This window comes from Megascapheus bottae, chromosome 8, assembly GCF_031878675.1.
Source record: "Megascapheus bottae isolate mThoBot1 chromosome 8, mThoBot2.hap1, whole genome shotgun sequence".
Classification (NCBI taxonomy): Eukaryota; Metazoa; Chordata; class Mammalia; order Rodentia; family Geomyidae; genus Megascapheus; species Megascapheus bottae.
In genome coordinates, this window is record NC_143516.1 from 15,084,111 (window position 1) to 15,104,954 (window position 20,844).

The following is a 20,844-nucleotide window of genomic DNA, read 5'->3' on the forward strand; positions in this document are numbered from 1 at the left end:
AGGGAAAACGGTAATCATGATTAATTGTAAGTGATGGCTAGTGTTTGTGCTTATTACAGCAAGTTTGTTTGGCTACCTTATGACCCAGCCAAGCATGAAGCCAGGGAAAGGCACTTTCTAATACAAGGGCTCAAAAAATATATGCCCCATGAGCCTTTCTCAAGTTGCTGCCTGTGTGTGCTTTGCCAAAATAAGGAAATAGATCCAGGAAAAAAACAAAAAAGGACATGAGATCCAGCAATCTGGAGATGCAGCATAACAAGAAGGAAGTGGAAGGAATCCCAAGGCATGGTGCCAAGAGATCCTGAAGCAACAGGTCAGCAGAACATTGAGCCCATGTAAGAAGGAGAAAAGACTACTGCTGAATCTTGGTAAACAGCATTGGAAGAACAAGGGGAAAAAAGTATTTTAACACATTGAGAAGAGATTTACCTACTTGGGGACGGCTCTGAGGATGCAAATAAAATGGCCAGTAAGGGAAACAAAAGCTATCATCAGGAAGTGAAGCTGTGGCTTACTCAAAGAGAACCCGTCTTGAGTGAAAAAGCCAAGTGAGAGTGTGAGATCCCCAGGTAAAGTCGTAGTATTGGTGTGTGCATGCATGCATGCACACATACCCCAGGAAAATAAATATAATGGTGGTTTGAATCAAGGTTTAGCTGCCATTGCAGCTAAACACAGTTTTTGGATTCCTGAACTAATCAGGAATACATCCTAAGCATGTTGGGATGTGACTGAGGGCGAGGCCATCAGTACATGGCAATGGATGGATGCTCTTTGTTGAAGGACGGTTTTAACCCCTATACATTGTGTGGCTTATAAGCTTCCTCACTTTCCACTCAACTCCTCTTGTTCTACTAATAGATGACCTAACCATACAGTTTTTCATTTACTCACCAGTGAGTTTTTGGGTCAGGCACATGGCTAGGGAATACACAGACACACTGGTGAGCGAGACAGAGTATTTCTCAAGTGGGGGAGACCATACTGTGGCATTTTCTAGGCAGACAATGACCAAATAAACACAAGCAAGCCCATCTGAGTGATGAGTGCCATGAAGGTACAGGAGCAGTGAGTGGGCCAGAATGTTCTCTTCTAGAGTGTGATGGGCAGGAAGGATGCTATGAGGAACAAAGTAGGAACTGATGCACATTCAGAACTGGTGGAAGAGTACCTCCAGTGGAAGCCATGACTGCAAAGGCTGGTCACTTCAGACAGGGGACTGGCAGCAAAGCAGAGGAGATGATGCCATACAGAGGTAGACAGATTCGGTAGTAGGATCTTATGGAGCCTTAAGGGCCAGGCTGTGAAATCTGGATTTCATTTGAAGTACATTCAGAAGACAGGAAGATTTTTTTTTGGTCAGAGTGACATGATTTATGTTTTAAAAAATTACTCTAGCTGTTGAGCAGAAAATTAATTGCAGGAGGGTATGAATACAAACAAGACACCAGCTAGAATCTACTGCAGCTGTCCAGGCAAGAGATGAGCAGGCTTTGGCTAGTGGCAGTACGGGTAGAAGAGAATGCTCTGAAGTTAGATTCTGGAGGGAAAATGAACCGAACATATGGATAGATCAGCATAGAGGGGAAACAGAAAACTTGTATGCTTTAGCAAGTGGTAGAAGGTAAAATCATTTAGAAAAATGTGAGAAAGACATCTTTCTGTTCAGATAATGTCATCTCTGAGCTAACCATTAAGTCTTCAAATAAATCTGTCAAGCAAGAATTGCATACTTGAACTTGGGGCACAACAAGAAGTCAGAGTTGCAGGGACAACTTTCGAAGGCATCCTCTTCCATTTCTCTAGTCACGTCTTAAGACCAGGCTTCCCTTTTACCTTGCTGTGGTTCTTCTAGTTTGCTTCTTAGCCTTGCCTTCTAATATTTCTTTATGTCACCTATAGAGAAAGCCTGCCTTATCTGTAGATTTACTACATGTGGTTTTGACTAAGTATGGTCAAAAACTAAAAATAAAATTAACCAATCATTAATCAGGCTGGATATAGTGGTCCAAACCTATAATCTCAGCTGTTTGCTTTGAGGCCAGCCCAATCTACTCCTCTCCCACCCCCCCACCTCCCAGGAGGTACAAGCAGGAGAATTACTGTCTAAGAAACACTGAAGCAAGAAAAAAAATGAGACCTTATCTGAAAAATAACTAACTTCAAGCAAAAAAGACTGGAGATGTGCTTTAGTGGTAAGCAATTACCTAGTAAGCATGAATCCCTGAATTCATATTCTAGTACCACTAAAAGAAAAAACAAAAATGAAAAGAAATTCTCAGTGTGGAGGTTCCTTAAAGAACTGAAAATAGACCTTCCCTACGATCCCGCCATACCACTTCTGGGCATCTATCCTGAACAGCATGACCCAGGATATTATAAAGACACCTGCTCAGCTATGTTCATCTCTGCACTATTCACAATAGGCAGGCGATGGAAACAATCCAGATGCCCTACTGCGGATGAATGGATACAGAAAATGTGGTATATATACACAATGGAATTCTACATAGCCAACAGACAAGATAAAATAATGGCATTCGCAGGGAAGTGGATGAATCTAGAGCAAATCATGTTGAGTGAGACAAGTCAAGACCTAAGGAACAAAAGGCGTGTGGCATCCTTAATATGCGGCTATTAAATCCAAAGAGTACAAGAGCGAGGACTCAATAACTGCATACCCAAAGCTACGGACATGGTAATGGAAATACAAACATAACTATATAGACATAAAAACCTATGACTCTATAGACATAATGTTTTATTTCATAAATTGATATGTTTCTACGACATACAAACCCTTAGCCTAATTTTGATTAAGTTCTAAATACTAAGCCCCAGAGATTGTAATTAGAGATTCCCTTCTTGAACACTTGTTTGTTAAACTTGTCATTTAAAATATGATGTAAACATAAGCCATATAATGAATGATTGTTGTTCTTAAAAGTACTATGTTATCTCTCATCACTTTTGCTGTCCCTTGGTTATCTCATATTGTTACACTATCTCACTTTGTTACCTGATATATCGGATATATTTGTATTTGGTTATCTGAAATTGGATAGGGAACGAGGGAAAACAAGATGAGGGGTGGAGATGGGGGGAGGGAAATGGGGACCAAGACATGTGAAAGGGTATCAATGTATGTGAATTAATGCACCTTCTATCTGGCAAATATCATGTAACCCTTCTATTAATTACAATAAAAATATATGAAAAAAAAGAAAATGGGAAGTGGGGCTGTGTCTTAGGGGTAGGGTGTCAGCCTTGTACTGAAGAGCTTAGGGACAATGCCCAGGCTCAGGGGGATAGCCTTGAGCTAAAAAATTCAGAGACAGTGCCCAGGCCAAGAGTTCAAGCCCCATGACCCACAAAAAGAAAAAAAAAAGTTTGCTAGTATAGATAATTATCCTTTCATGTTTAACCCAGCTATGCCATGTTATGCTTGTCTCTAAAAATCTAACATCTTATAATACCTTGGGACCAATTTTAATAGCACATGGATCCCCTCCTTAACTGATGAATTCATTACATGTGTTTGATATATTTGTATGCATCTATGCATTGTTTTCTGCCTTCTAAAAATTAAATCATAACAATATTCTTTTCATCAAATGATAGTTCTTATTCAAATCCCTCCATGGGCCTCAAAAATATTCCTTTGCATATGTATTTACTTGTTTTGATAGTCAAATAAAATTTTAATCCAATCCAAAAAAAAAAAAGAAATTCTCAAACCCAAACTTTCAAATTCCTATGTACATAAGTTGAAGTTTAGTTGATGAGAAGTACCTAGTCAGTTCTGTTTTCCTAAGCTGCTTGTAATTAATTGCATGATCTGTAGAGTGTTTCCCTGCTTTTGACTGGAACAAAATCAGTTTCCCAAAAGGCATTATGGTACCCGCCCCCCCCCCCCCCCGAAGCAAGGCACAATTCATGGTAATCCTTCCAAGCCACAAAAGGGTGTGCAATTTAAACAAGCAAGCGAACATTTTTGGCTTGTTGACAGGTAGTGTGTCTTTAGAGGAAGTCGGATGGTGTTAAGGGAAAATGAATCAAGCATCTGATATACAGCCTTGAACTCTGCATCCCAAGTACACTGGGATTTTCCTGGATGGTAAGTTTCCTTGGAACCAGAAATTCACGGATACCAAGCATTTACAGTAGGCATAAGTATGGTCTCCCCATGAAACAAAACAGTACCGTCACAGCTTCTCTGATTGTGGTAGAATCAGAGAATTCAGAGGTTCCGTCTTCACTTACCCTTAACTCCCTCTCCTGTTGCCATTTTGCAACTTTTTGTCTCTCAGATTTTGTTCAATTCTATAGCTGTCCTTTCCCCTTCCACTCTCATTTCTGCATACCTCCACTACCCTGTCCCCCAGGTCTGGAACTCTGAAACAGGCTCTGTGTAGGATTCTGAGCAGTCCTTCCAGTTCGGTATACTATCTTACACATAATAATTTTGGTTTAAGAGTTGCTGGATGAATAAAGGGCCACCCTTTCTCTCTCTCTCTCTCTCCCCCCCCCCTCATAAAACAAGCTGGTTTCCTAGGATCTACCCACCAAGTACATACCAGCACAGCTTTCCAGGATATTCTTCAGCAAAACAGCACTTCAGTCTTCTCCCTGGCAACCCAAATTTCCTTCACGTTAAGGGCTGCACTGTATTAGACTAGCCAGAAGGTTTACAAAAATAAAAATATCCAATCCCTTGAAATAAAAGTAAATGGAGGGTCCGTTTATAAATATAAATGATAATGGTGAAACCAGCCTTTTGGTAAGTAATGTTGGAGTGCTGTGGTGTTTTGTTTTTTTCATTCCCCTGCTTCAGTGGGGGATGGGAGAGGAAACAAGAAGTATTTGTTTTCTTAGGACTATTTTTACCTAAATATCACTTTTACATCAGTTGAGTTTCCAGGAAATATTCATTTTCTACCAAGAACAGAGGCCAACAGTTAGCCTACAACAATAAGATCACTTAAGAAAACATGTCTGAATCTTTTGGAATTAAAGGCGCGCAATTGTTCCTATAGGAACAAGGATGCATGATTACTACCTTTCCTACTGCAATGAGTAGGCAAAGGTTGAGGTCTGATTTGCTCATTGATTTTTTTTTTTGTTTTTCAAACTGGTGAAAATAAAATAAATCTAGGTTGAAAATACTGGTGATGTTACTTGTTGACCCAGTGAGAGGCAGTCAGGTACCAGTGGTTCGTGCTTGTAATCCTAGCTACTTTGGAGGATGAGATCTGAGGATTATGGTTTAAAACACACGCAGGCAGGAAAGTCTATGAGACTCCTATATCCAAATAACCACCCAAAGTCAGAAATGGATCTGTGGCTGTGGTAAAGCACTAGCCTTGATTGAAAAAGCTCAGAGACAGTGCCTAGGCCCTGAGTTCAAGCCCCAGGATCTAACCATAAAAAATTAAATAAATACAGTGACAATTTTCATTATTATCAAGCACATTAAGATGCAAATTCAACCTTAAGCAAGAGAGCTGTATCAGAACCTATGGAGTTATTTTTGTTTATTTATTTTTAGTGTCAAGTACTGGGGCTTAAACTCAGGGATAGCCACCATCCCTCAACTTTTTCACTCAATGCTGGTGCTCTATCACTTGAGTCATTCCTCCACTTCTGGCTTTTTTGGCCGTTAACTGGAGACAAGAGTCCCATGGGCTTTCTTTCTAAGGCTGTCTTTGAACTATGATCATAAGATCTCAGCCTCCTGAGGATCTTGGGATTACAGGCGTGTGCCAGCCACCAGCATTTAGCTTAATGTGTTTACAAGAGAAAAATAAATGATAGAATACCAGCCATTGAACTTCAAACTCAGTGCCCATGCAGCTGCAGAAAAGCTATCACAATTTCAGGACTGCTCATGGCTGTAATTCCAGTTGAGGTCCTGATAGCTATTAGATAGGGAGCTTTAGCTTTGATCAAGTCCAAAGCAGGAGGAAGCCATGGCTGTCAAAAAGAAATTGTGTTATATCAAAACCTATTTTTTCACATGTTAATGTTATTGATTACAAAAATCACCTTTGTAAAGTTTTTTTCTGGGGGGGGGGGTAACTTCTTTAAATAGATTACTCTATGACATGACTATACCCATTTCTGATGTTAATAAACACTGTGAGCAACTGTTTCCTTTACAACAAACTTCTAGAAGTATTCCTGCGAAGTATATGCACCTTGGACTTTTAAAAATATGTATTTTTTTCAAACTGCCTTCCTGATAGCATTCCCCAGCTAAAATCACCACAAGACAGTGTTCTTCTGGAAGGCATTCATTTTAATCTTGGTTAAATTCATAGGTGGTCACTGGCATCTATTGTATTTTTCATTCATCACTTCAATTTTCATATATTAATTGTTCACTCAAGTTTCCTCCTTGATCATGCAACACAGTCAAGTTACTTAACTTGTTTCAATTTTCCTTATCATTAAAATGAGGACACTAGAACTATAGTTAGCCTGAATGGATGATGTGAGGGTGAAAATGTTGATTTCAATAAAATTAATTCCTGACCCATCATAAGTGTACAATTGTAGTCATTGGATATTTTTTAAATGCCTGTTCATATTCTTTATTTGCTTTACTTGTTTACTTTTTTCTTACTGACTTTTAAAAGGTCTTACCACATTATGAATATTAATCACCATATTCCATACGTAATGCAAATGTTTCTTTCAGTTATGACTTCCTTTTTCAGTTTGCTAACTGTGGGGCTTGCTTGTTTTTGTGGCTGTTGGTTTTTTTCTGCCATGTAGATGGTTTAAAATTTTTATAACACCTATTTTTTCATCTTGAGCCAGAATATATTAGAGACCAAACATTCAAATATTTGAAAATATTTAAATACAAGAAAAAAGTAGAGGAAAACATTTTTAAATAACTAATTTGTAAGAAAGAAAAGGATTAATCCATTTTGCACAATAAAAATTTAAGTTGTTATATGAAAAATACTATTACTGAGCTTTCAGGGCAAGACAATCAGGGGAAAAACATTCAAAACAACTCAAGTAAGTATATAAGCTTAATCATGGTCACATACAAATCTATAGGAAACCATAAAAATAAAACAAAGCTACAAATGAGCATTTAAGAAAAAAATGAGCTATGAATGACCTACTTCATTCATAACCCAAATGAGAGGGCAGTTTCTACACAAAGATTTACAAAGATTCTAAAAAAACCTATTTGTGTATGCATGTATTATGGGTAGCAGGCTCAGCTGTGCAGTCTTCACTGCACAATGCCACCTAGGCAAGAGACTAATATATAGGAGCTGAATTTTTCCTAGTGCTCTACTTGTTAAGCTATGTGCCTTAGGGGTTGTCTCACTCAAAATGACTTCTGTTTCTCCTAAAGGACCATATGGACCCAGAGAATTCCTGACAGGCAGCCTGTTTAAATAGAATACAAAAGGCAACCATTTTCACACAGTGGATAGCTACTGTGAGGTAGACTCACTGGGAATAACTTGACAAAGTCTATCAAAATAAAGCACAGTTGGTTTTTTTTGACCTGGAAATTCCACTGATAGGATATTATTGGTACCTGTAGTTAAAGATATTTTAGATATGGGTATTCATTTTAGCATCATTCATCACAGTTTAAACATATAAAAAATAACCCAGAAATGATATAAAACACAAGTATAAAATATAAAAATAGTTCTTTAGAAAGAAATATAGATATATTCACATACTAAAATATTGCTTGTTGTGGATCTGAAAAGGTCAAGACGGACATTTTTTTTCAAGCCCTATTACATGAAAACTTCAAAGTACAGAGTTGTAAGTATAATGTCTTATTTATGCTATGTCTTATTTAATCCATAGATATATGAATTAAAATTGTGTGGAATGGAAGATGTATTCATGCTGGGGTTTTAATTAGGAAGTAGGACAAGGGAATCTAAAAGTAAGTAAGCTCAGTTTTATCACCAAACCATTTCAAACTATTTGACTATGATTTATGATCACTAAAAAGAACAAACTACTTTTATTTTGATAACTTCTTCTTATGCCTGGTTGGCAAGGAATGAATAAAGACAGAGATCTCAATATAACCTGAAAAACTAAAAATGAACTTGCTATAGGTTCTGGTACAATCTAGGGTTATCTTAGATTCATTTGCTCCCATGTCTCCTTCCAATGGGCACAGGTGGCAGTACCTGACCTTTCAACTCAAGAGCTAAGACAAAGTAACCAAGGACAGATATAAGGTCCCGCATGATGTGGCATTATAAGTGATGAAAAGAAAGTTACTAGACTCAGACACCACCATTCCTACAATGGAGTAATGCAACTTCAGAAGTTAAAAGAAAAGTAATTACACATAATACTTACCTTTCATTGATATAAGCATTTGTTTCATGTAGTCAAACTGTTCATTGAGAACATATATTGATTTATTCGCATATCCAACAAACATACCTTGTGTGTTAAGTCTACCATGTCATGTAGTTGGCAATGAAAAAATTAGAACTCTCAATGTTCCTAAGGCAAGAAGTCAGAAGATACTAGAACCACCCTAACTGGGGTCATACCTATTTAGCCTGTGGTTAAAAATAATGGAACTGATTCTCGATGAAGAACTAGAAAATCTAGTTTAGCATCATCTATAAAGAATTAAGCTCCATGCTCAAATGGAATTTATTGCAGGAATGCAAGGTTGGTTTTAACCTTTCGATTCTCATAGTAACAGAATGAAAATCAAAAACATATAATTATCTTCAAAGAGAAAGAAAAGGGCTTTGGTGAAATCCAACACTCCCATGAAAAAGACACTCACAAATCAGGAATAATAGGAAATTTTTTGACAAAGGATATCCATGAAAACTCCACATATAACATCACATTTAATGGTGATGTTCATTGTTTTTCACCCTTAAATCAAGCACAAGACACAATGTTTACTCTAGTTTCTTCTATTTAATAGTGCAAGGAAGGTTCTAGACAAACATATTACATGAACATTTTTTAAAGAGATAAATGTCACTCAAACTGGAAATGAAGTAAATTTTTCTTTCTTTACATATGACCATACGTGTAAATCTCATGTGTATATGATTGTATAGTATATATGTATGTGTATATATATATATCATATAGAGATAAAATCGTAAGAAATCCCCTGAAAAACAATTAGATCTAAAAATATTTGAGTTCACCAAGGTTGCAAATTATAAAAACAATATTAAAAACAAAACAAACAACAACAACAACAAAACAGGCCAGAGGCATGGCCTAGTGGTAGAAAGCTTGCCTAGCCTGCATGAAGCCCTGGGTTCTATTCCTCGGCATTACATACACAGAAAAAGCCCAAAGTGGGGCTGTGCCTCAAGTGGTAGAGTACTAGCCTTGAGAAAGTTCAAGGAAAATGCCCAGGTCCTGAGTTCAAGCCCCAAGACTGGCAAAAAAAAAGTACAAAACACTAACAGTGTAAACACTAACACAGGACATTCTGAAAATAAAATAAAAATTTCATTTACAACAGTATCAAAAATAATAGAAAACTTGATAATTTTAACAAATGAGATCTAAACACTTAAACTATAAAACAATATTAATAAATAGAAATAGAAATAAGGAGATTTTTCACCTGTGGTACCAGGGTTAACACTCAGGCCCTCATAAAAGAAATGCTAATCAAAAAAACTTTGAGATTCCACCTCACTCCAGTTAGAATGGCCATAACCAAGAAATCTAATAACAACAGATGCTGGCAGGTTGTGGCCAGGAGGAATCACTACTACACTGTTGGTGGGAGTGTAAACTCATTCAACCACTCTGGAAAGCAGTATGGCCATTCCTCAAAAGATTAAACATAGAGCTCCCCTATGACCCCCAGCAATCCCACTCCTGGGCATTTACCCAAATATCCAGAAACAAGGACATACTAATGCCACTAGTACAATGATGTTCACTGCAGCATTATTCACCATAGCTAAGATATGGAACCAACCCAGATGCCCCTCAGTAGATGAATGGATCAAGAAGATGTCATATATTTACACCATGGAATTCTATGCTACCATCAGAAATAATTGACATTGCCCCATTTGAAAGGAAATGAAAAGACTTGGAAAAAAATCATATTAAGTGAAGTAAGCCAGACCTGAAGAAACATAAGCTCCATGGTTTCCCTCATTTGTAACCATTAGTATATATCTAGCATTATCCTAACAGAGGATCATAGTAGCTCAAAAAGTATGTACATATGGCCATATAGGATGAGGCTAAGCAAAATGAACTCCAGGATATGGAAACAAGAGGTTTATCTTTGTGATTGTTCTTTTTTTTTTTTTCTGTCACTGAGCTCTTCAGCTCAAGTCACTACCCTACCCTTTGAGCCACAGCGCCACTTCTGGTTTTCTAATGGTTAATTGGAGATAAGAGTCTCATAGGACTTTTTAGTGCCCAGGTTGGCTTTGAACTGCTATCCTCAGATCTCAGGCTCCTGAGTAGTTAGGATTATAGGCATGAGTCACCATGCCTATATTGATTATTGTCTTAATGTACTATGTGAAGCTATTTCTTTTCCCTTCTTTTCCCCTTATGGTTTATCTCATATTGTTACTGTATCAGAATGTGGTACTTGGTATATTGTATACACATTTATTTATTTATTTATTTGAAATAGGGAAGGTAAGGGGAAAAGAAGATTAGTGGAAGGGGGTGTGGAGAGAGAAAATGGGAGAAAAACATGGGAAGGGGTAACAATGTTCAAGAAGTAATGTATATACCCACTACCTGATGAACGTAACTGTATCCCCTTTGTACATCACCCCAACAATAAAATAAAATAAAATAAAATACTCAGGTCCTTATGTTTGCTTGGCTGGCCGTCTACTACTCTGATCACTTGGGACTGGCTTCTTGTTGACTATTTTAGAGATTAAGTCTCTCAGATTTTCCTCCCTAAGCTGGACTTAAACCTTGATCTTCCATATCTCATTCTTTGAGTAGCTAGGATAAGAATTGTGAGCCACCAGTCTAGCAGATTAGATTTCTTATTGTTAAGATGGTCATATTATTGAAATTAAACTATAGGTTCAACACAATCCTTACAAAAAAAATCTCATGTGGTCTTTCTTGTAGAAATTGACAAGTTGATTGCTAAATTCATATTAATACACAAAGGGCCAAAAAAAATCTCATACAAGAAAAAATAAGAAGATTCACACTTTCAACTTTAGAAACATACCACAAAGCTGCAGTAGTCTAGATGATGAAGGTGACATCAAAACAGACAATGGGGTGGAGCTGAGAAAAATATACTATGAGATAGAACTGGGAATTCAGAAACAAACTCTTACAGGTGGGATTGATTGGCTTCCAAACCAATGCTAAGATAGTCCCAAAAAATGGGAAAGAATCATCTTTGCAATAAATAGTTCATGCACAGCATAACAAATGGTAGAAATGGCCTATCTGGATGTCCAGGTACAAAAGAAAGAAGTTGAAATTTCATTGTGTGACATAGAGTTTGAGGACTATAAAGGGTTCTAAAGGCATACATTTGGCTTGACTTAGGTTAAGCATTGGTTCTTACTAAAACCAACAACAAAAGAAAAAAATATCTTCAGAATTGTCAAATTCCAAGCTTGATATCGTATTATGAAGGTGAAAACACAATCTACAAATCATGTCTTGGACAACGGACACATCCTGTACATAAAGAACCCTTAAAAAAAATTAAGAATAGAAAGGCAAATTACCAACTGAAATGAGAGAAAGCCTCTTCCCTTTTTTTTCCTGAAGAATCTTCTTCAGGAAAATGGCCAATAAGCATCTGAAAAGATGCTTGGTGCCATTAGAAATTAGGGAAAAGCAAATCAACATCGTGCACAACTATAATAACAACAACAAAAAAAGACTAGACCAAAAGAACTGAAGCAACTGGAATCTTCAAATACTGCAGGAGAAAAAGTAAAATGTAAAGTTAGCCATGATGGAAAACTATAGTTCCTTAAATGGTCAAACACAGAATATCCATTATATTGATTCAACTATTCTATCCAACTCATATACCAAACAGAACTCAGGCCCTGGGGAGCTGTCCCTGAGCCTCTTTGTGCTAAAGGCTAGTGGTTTACCGCTTGAACCACAACACACTTCTGACTTTTTCTGAGTAATTCATTGGAGATAAGAGTCTTGCACTTTCCTGTGCAGGCTGGCTTTGAACTGTCCTCAGATCTTAGCCTCCTGAGTAGCTAGGATTACAGGTGTGAGCCACCAGCACCAAGCCACATGAAGTGCTCTTAATAGGCCAAGCTATAGAGACAGAAAGTAGATTAGTGCTTATTGGGGTACAGGGACAAGTGACTAGGGTAGAAATCAGATTAATTGTTGCACAACGCTATGAATCTGCTAAAAACAGTGAATTGTGTTACTCTTAAAGGGAAAATTGTATGATATGTAAAGTACATACCAATGAAGTTGATTTCCTAAAAACAGAGAAACAGAGGTCTATCTGCTTATTTTAAGAAATATCTATTGAGTGGAGAAAGGAATGGTGGGTGAATGCAGTCTTACTACTTAATATACATATGTGACAATGGAACTAGGTAGGGATAGGTGAGATTGGGGGGGAATGATGAAAGGGTTAACGTTATCCCACAAACTACTTAAAAATAATAAAAATGCTGGGCTCTGGTGGCTCATGCTTATAACCCTAGCTACTCAGGAAGCTGACATTTGAGGATCGTGGTTTGAAGCCAGCTGGAACAGGAAAGTCCATGAGACTCTTACCTCCAATTAACCAACAAAATCCAGCAGTAGGGCTATGGGTCAAATGGTAGAGTACAAGCATTGAGCAGAAAATCTCAGGGACAATGCCCAGGTCTTGAGTTCAAGCCCAGGACTGGCACAAAAGAAAATAATAATGTAAATAAATATTTTTAAGAAGAAATGACAACTAACAGTCTTTTATATTTCCAGAGAAATGGACGTAGCCCTAAACCCAGACATGCTTAGTAGATCTAGAAGTCAAACACAGAAAAGCAAGCTAACTTCAGGCTACACTGAACATCTTTACAAGAATTCAAACTGAGTGGCAAATCTGAACTATCAGTCGCTGTGCTACTGAGTCCTCAAATTCAAACAGATCTTCCTCCCCTAAACACTAAATATGAGAATAATATTTAATATTATACTCCCCAGTGTATGCTCTAGACTTACACTACAAAGTAGTAGACGGCTGTGGCCACATAAACAACAATCTTCACTCTACCTGCACGAGTTCACCCATTAACAAGAAGTGAAGAAAATACTGAGAAGAGCAGAGGTCTGACATTCTCAGACTCAAAGAATACAAACATCCATGTAAAACTGACCGAATGTTATTGTTTCTGGTTTTGTTTTCTTTTAATCTGATAGTACAACTTGTAGAAAATGGAGTAACTTCAACAGATGTCAAGCAGGTACCATGAAAAAAATTGTTACACTTTTCCATTACCTTAAGATCTAACCACTAGCATGCTATAACTTATTTAAAAAAAACTTACTGGTGTGGACTAGTCATTTCAATTTACACAAATAATTCATAGTCAACAAGTTGTCATTTAACATTCTTTTTCTTTTCATTGTAGGGCTTGAACTCAGCACATGGGTGCTATCCCTGAGCTCTCTGGCTGGAGACTAGTACTTTACCACTTTAAGTCACACCTCCACTTCCCATTTTCTGGTGGGTAATTGGAGGTAAGAGTCTCATGGACTTTCTTGCTCCAGCCTGCTTTGAACTGCTATCCTCAGGTCTTAGCCTTCTGAGTAGCTACGATTATAGGTGTAAGCCACCAGCATCAGGCAAAAATATTCTGAGTGATTGAACAAAACTTATTGTTTAAATCACTTTTTTTTACCTTAATATGCACATTTTGTTGGATTTTAGGAGTGATGGATGTTAAAACATGGCTATGTTTTGCTGCTAAAAACAGTTATAATTCAGGATTCTACTTGCTTCTTCGGCTCCTTTATGAGTGAGTACGTCTTGGTTTTATAAAGCTTTATTCATTTTTCCATTATTCACTCTAATTAGATTTTGTGACAATAGAGCTAAATTCAGGTTACCTTCCCACATGCCTACTCTACTGGAGTAATGACTTAATTCATCCTCTGTATCTTTACACCTCAAAATACAACTCTAGGTAGCAAGGAAAGATCATCCCCCTGCTTTAAAGTAAGACAGAAGAAATCGTTTCCTAAATTTAAGATCACAGTTGACACTTAAAATATCCCTCAAGATGCCATCAAGTACAGGGCATGCATGGTTATCTCACCCCTGTAAACGCCAGCGACTCAGGAGGCTGAGATCTGAGGATAAAGCCAACAGCAGAAAAAAAAAAAATCTGTGAGATTCTTATCCACAATTAACTACCAGAAAACCGGAAGTGGTGCTGTGGCTCAAAGTAGTAGGGCACTAGACTTGAGCTGAAGAGCTCAGGGTCAACGCCCATGACCAACAAAAATAAATTAATTAGTTAATTAATTAGTTAAAGATGCTATCAAAGTGAAGTCTTCTTGATGTTCAGAGCACTGTAATATATGGTAATGGGTCTTTTTAATATTCTTTCTTTCCTCTGCAAGAGGTCATTCTTCTATGGCATGAGCTTACACCTTTACTGTGGCTGTACAACATAAACAAACCCATGGTGTGTGTGTGAGGAGGGGAATATTACAGAGTACTATCTAGTTGGACATCCTGGAACAGATTAAAAACCTTCCTCTGCAGCCTGTCATTTCCTTTCAGCCAGATCCTGTTGATGTTTACAATTTTAAAAGTCTGTCACGTATCAATGAACGAGATTAACAGTCTCCTCAAGGTGGTTGTTGATTCTGTACAATCACTGAAGGGAAAATATCAAAATACTATGTAAATTTATTTCATTATCCAATCACACAGAAAACGTGTTTATCCTTAGATTTCTGCAGAAGTGCCAGACTACAGGCTACCTTCCCTCCCCTAGCCCTTTTGATAAATAAAAATGGAAAGTTTTGATACGGGGCAGCTCGGGAACTTTTACATGCCTTTCCATCCCAGGAACCGCAACTCTCTAAACCCAAGTGCAGGAAACGGTGTCCCCTTCCCTTTACGAGAACCATTTGAAACAGTTACCCATTTGGGGTAGTTATTACATATTCAGCATTCTGCCAGGTTAAAGGGCTTCTACTCTGAATAACAAACTATAAATCAGTTGACAAGCTTGAAAGAATTCAGAGTTCGGAGTCTGTTCGGAAGCCAAGCGTAAATACAGAGAAACCTGTTGGCGTGTTTCACCGGTCTAAGTTTCGCTTAAAAAAGAAAAAAAAAAAAGGAAACTAAAAACAAACCCCAAAAAACCTCGACACACACGCGCACGCAAATGGCGATTCCCGGGAGTTTCTGGCTCCGGAGAAATCTGGAGACAAACCAAAGCGCAGGCAGGTCGCACCAGAAAATGCGGCCTGTGCCTTTAAGGTAAGAAATCGGCCAGATCCCAAAAGACCGTCCACTTTCCACGACAAAGACTCCGGCCAGCCCCGGCTCCGGGGTTTCTCCCAGGGACTCGCCGGGTCCCAGGGCCTGCGGCCAGGCGCCGCCCGCGCCCGCGCCCCGCGCTGCGCGCCCGCCCGCCCCGCGCCCCGGCCACCGCCGCCGGGAGCGCACGGGGTCCGGACTCACCGCTGCCGGGCTGCGGGGACAGTGTGGACACCGAAGTCTGGCCCATGGCCTGGGGTCGCAGAGCCGGCGATCACGAGGCTCCTTCGGTCCTTTGGTCATGGGTCCCTGCCCAGATGGCTTTCCATGTGTTCATCCCAGCCCCCGGGATGGGTGGGTGGGGTGGGGGGGACCAAGCTGGCTGCCCGGGTCCCCTCACCTTCTCCCCCGCGCGGGTCTCCCAGCCCGGCCGGCCGCAGCCCGGCGCGGAGGATCCAGCCCAGCGGATGCCTGTCATTCCTCTATGCAGATTAGCTGGGGTCAGGGGTCACGGGGAGAGGAAAGGGGGGCCCGGGGGATAGGCAGGGAGGAGGGGAGAGACTCCCCAGCAGGGGGCTGCTCCCTGGGGGGCTGACAGATCCTCACCCCTGCCGGGAAGCGGGGAATTTGGGGGCAAATCACCATGCTCCTTCCCCCCCCACCACCCCCCTGTGTCAAAGCCAAGTGTCAAAGCCAGGGATCCTTTAGGTGTGAAAGAAAAAGAAAGTACTTAGTCATGGTACTTCATGTAAGAAACACGGTTGCTTTAAAGTTAGTTCCTTCCTTACATTGTGTGCAGCTATGGGCTCAATGTTAGACAAAGAGTTTGGCCAGCAGTAGCTCTGCCAGAGCTGGCTTTCCCTTCTTTTAAAAATTATCTCTTGTAACAAGAACAACAGTAAGCACAACCCAAGGCGAATGGCCTCAGGATAGACTTGGAATGTGAACTGGGTGGTGTGCAGGCTTCCTTCCCACCCACCCTCTCCTTCTGACCCTAAGGACCTGCTGAGAAAAACAATAACAACCAAGTTTTCAAACTACTAAGCCCTGAGAACCCTACAGAATCGAACCTTGTCAGAATTTCCCATTCCATTTTAGTTTTCTTAAAAATACAAATACAAACCCATATTTGAGCATTAACTACTCATGATTCCTATGACACATTCGATGGAATGATGGTTTCATAACTATGTTCATTTCATGAACATTTAACAAACTCTACGCTATCACTGTACCCACTTAAAAGAATTTTTTTTGTTGTGTTAGGATTTGAACTCAGGGCCTCAGCTTATTTAGTCTCTTAGGTCAGCTTCCTTCTTAAAGTTTATAAGACCATCAACTCCAAAGTATTAAAAATTATTTAGCATGTGTATTATATAGGACAATTGCAGTTTAATACTTCAAAAATAGACATCATAGCCAGGTATTGTGGCTCACGCCTGTGATCCTAGCTACACAGGAGGCTGAGATCTGAGGGTCGCTGTTCAAAGCCAACCCCTAAAGTCCATGAGACTCTTATCCCAACTAACCACTAGAAAACCTGAAGTGGTGCTGAGGCTCAAGGGGTATGGTGGTAGCCTTGAGCTGAAGAGCTCAGGGACAGCGCCCAGGCCCAGAGTCCAAGCCCTATGATGGATAAAAAAAGAAAAAAAAATAGACATAACTTTTTCCCTTAATATTTGTTTCAAGGCCCAATCTTCTTTAACTGTTTTGAAAGACACTGGTCTGTTTCACCTTAGTTAAGTAAGTTGCCCTATTTTTATTTATTTATTGGTAACCCCTACCGACTGTTGTAAGGAAAATCCTTTCCCCCCAAACTATGATCAGAGATTTATTTTCCTCTTTTCTTTGGGGCTGAACATCTGGGAATCTTTGCATGCTAGGCAAGTGCTCTGAATTGAGCTGTGCCCCGAGGCCAAGAAAGCCCGATTTTCTAAATGAAACTGAGGACTTACACAAAAAATGTGAGTACTAATTAGGACCAAAAAAAACCCCAAAACACTTAATCCTAAATTTCTTTTAAAGTCCAAAAACATTGTGCTTTGTGAACATTCCCTAATTGGGAGCTCGCAATGAAAGTAAGCAATTGGGAGGGCTGGCTTCTTCTTCTTGCTTTAAGTTGCCTTCAAGTTTAAACAAATAAAATAGTGACTATAAGCCGAGAGAAGGGAATTTCTGTCGTCTTATTCCTCCAACTGACAAAGCTTTACTGGCAAAGAAAAGCCCTGGTCAGAGGAAATTACACAGTAAATCTTCAATGCACGTTAAATAGAGAAGCTGGCTCATGTTTGTAATCCTAGCTAAACGGGCTGGGAAGGTCTGAAGATCATAGCCCAAAGCCAACACAGGCAGGAAAGACGGAGACTCTTAAGTTAACCACCAAAAAGTAGGAAGTAGAAATGTGGCTCAAATGACAGCCTTGAGTGAAAAAGCCAAAGGACTGCACCCAGACCCTGAGTTCAAGTCCCAGTACAGAACTAACATAAAAGTGCATAAGAGAATAATGGTTTTTAAAAATCATGAAACTTAGACTCATGCCTATAATACTAGCTATTCAGGAGGCTGAGATCTGAGGAGCACAGTTCAAAGTCACAAAGGCACTCAAAAGTCCATAAGACTCTTAGCTCCAATTAACCACCAGAAAACTGGAAGTAGCACTGTGGCTCAAGTGACAAGAGTGCTAGTCTCGATCGGAGCTCAGGGACAGCACCCAGGCCCAGAGTTCAAGCCCCATGACCACCCCCCCACACACACACAAAAAAAAATCATAAAAGTTAAACATTGAGGAACAATTTCCTCCCCAGGACTCTTCCATTTCCAGTACATTATTTTTGAAGAAAGTTAGACACTCTAAGAAGTATGCAGTAGGGTGGGACAGCCATTCTGCTTCTGGAAGTTCTGGCAGGGCCTTTCTTTCACAGCTAACAGGTATGTTAATGAACACAGAAAACAGTCAAAGAAATCCCTAAGACTCATTTTGAGGTCAAAGCCATAAAAATTAAGGATTATCATTTGATGAGTGTATTTTAAGATAATTTCTCTCCCAAATTGCCTTACTCTTGACATTATTAGCACTCACAGTTTGATAAACAGTCCTGGGTGTTACTCTCATGGGCTTAGAGTTGAAGGCTAGAAACATTCAACATCATCTGAAAAATATGGACAACTCTCTGTATATTACCTCTTTCTGGAGAATTTATTAAAATGCTAAACAAGTCATGCACTGCCGGCTCTTGCCCATAATCTTAGCTACTCAGGAGACTGAGGATTGTGGGTTCAGATCAAATCCAGCAAAGTCCATGAGACTCTTTTTTCCAATCAACCAACAAAAGGAGTGAACTGGAGAAGTGACTCCAGGGGCTAACCTTGAGGGAAAAAGCTAAGGGACAGCACCCAGGACCTAAGTTCAAGTCCTGGGGTGTGTTCATGTATACACACACACACTCACACACACACACACACTCCACACAAAGGTACACAAAATTAGTACTGATCTGAAGAAGCCATCTATTTGTATTGGGCATTTATCCTATTGGGCCCAATCTTTGTTCTGGATTTCTAAACCTATCTATCTAGTGACATCCTGGATAAAGCTCAGTCACTGCTTTGGGCAGAAACTGAGGGAAGGTAAGAGGCTCTTAAGATCAATTTGTGATTTGGACTGACACATTTCCATGACATTAATGCATAAATACTCCTACCATGGCTGACTCAATAAACACAGCTAACAAAACTGATGTCAACCAGCTTGCAAAATTCCTTGAAACGGAACAGCTTGGCCCCGATCCTGAATGAACTGCCTCTGTCACAGAACTACTTCTGTGTGGCACTGTGTGCTGCCATTAAATCATACCATGACTGAATATGAGGAATAGTTTATATCAAACCTTCCTAAAATATAAAAGAATGACCATCCCCGCCTCCACACTCACACACACACTACACAGTCTAAATATTTTTCAGTCCTTGGAAGAACTGTGAGTCATTCATTTACTTCCAGGAAGAAATGAAATTGAAGGGATAGCTTAGACAGAGTTTCCCTTCCAGGAACCCGGGTGCTTTCTAACAGAAGCGATACTCCACGGTTCCTCCAGCATTTTACCCTGTCACACAGATTTAATGGGCTATTCATTTTGACCATCGGGAGAACCCAAAGAAACGCTTGTACTTGGCCATGGATATAAGCCATTATGCAGACATACCATTTACCAATAAAAATATAACTTTACCAATCTAGACTATTTGTGGAAAAAGCCTTTCCTTAACAAGGCAATATCCAAGTTCCATGCATGCATTAGAGAAGGAAGGGCTGAGCTTGGAGAAAGAGGAACACAGATGCTGCGAGTGCTAAACCCTAGGGCACTCTGCTCAGACCCACTGTGAGATACCATCTTGGCTTTGGAGAGAGATGGTTCATAGGGGAAGAGAAGTGTTCCATAGTTCTAGGAGAAGAGATGAGTTATCAAAACAGTAGAGGTTTGGGAAGTGGCCATGTACAATACATGAAGATTATATTAACTAACACCCTTATTTCTGCACTGGGCTGTGAGAATCTGGCAATTTTATGACATTTCCTTGGGTAATGGGATTTGTAGCCTTAGGATCCTTTTTCTAATGGAAAGAAAAAGAATTAAAGCCTAGTCATTTTTTTATGTAGGGTTTTTAAAAAATCAGTTTGTATTTTAGATAGAATGGTGAGAAGAAATAAGATAAATGCGCAAGTTACCTAAAAGTACCATTTTACCTAATTATGGTTGTCCATCATCTACCATTACCTGATTTCCTCAAAAAGGAGAAAATGGTCTTTTCTCTCTTTCTCTGATAAAGTTGTTAGAGCACATTTAAGTGAAAAGACAAAATGTTCTAATAATCTGTATGTATGATATACATCTTCAGAAACTAACATATTTAAGTAGGATTTTTTTATTCTAGAACATATTCCAATGGTTTTTTTCTTTTTTAACTTTCTGCTTCTTCAGGGCTTGGCTACACTTTGTAAGAGGTAGCCTACTTAGGAAACTATGACCACTTAAAACAAATAGAACTTTTTACTGGATTTTATACTTGCAGTGGAAGTTCTGCATATATATATATGTATATATATTAAGAGAGAGAGAGTGAGCGAGAGACAGAATTTAGTTTCCTAAAAGTTACAACTAACTGCTTAGTGCATTCTTTTTTTAAAAAAACTATTTTTGAGCAAATGGATAGTTTTAATATAATGTTGACAAAACAGCAAACTTAACTTTGGACATTCTAGTTATATTGAGTGTCAGGAGAAGAGATTTCAAATTCCATCAGTATTAGACCAGGAAACAAACCTGTAAGACGTGCTTTTCTTTCCTATTGTTCTCATATTTTTGTATGAT

At 39.1% G+C, this 20,844-nt stretch overlaps 1 protein-coding gene across 5 annotated transcripts in view; it reads right to left on the reverse strand.

Moving 5' to 3' along the window:
- Phactr2 (phosphatase and actin regulator 2) overlaps window positions 1-20,844 on the reverse strand; it is a 381,904-nt gene that overhangs the window by 316,054 nt on the left and 45,006 nt on the right. The window contains exon 1 of one of the 5 annotated variants that reach the window (XM_090338012.1): window positions 15,680-15,869. The exons of 1 other annotated variant lie outside the window; for it this stretch is intronic. In XM_090338012.1, coding sequence (XP_090194138.1) covers window positions 15,680-15,725 — 46 coding nt within the window. In that variant the 5' untranslated portion in view covers window positions 15,726-15,869. Of the gene's footprint in view, window positions 1-15,679; window positions 15,870-20,844 lie in introns of those variants that run through there. 3 more of the 5 variants (XM_090338007.1, XM_090338010.1, XM_090338009.1) reach the window with 3 other exon arrangements.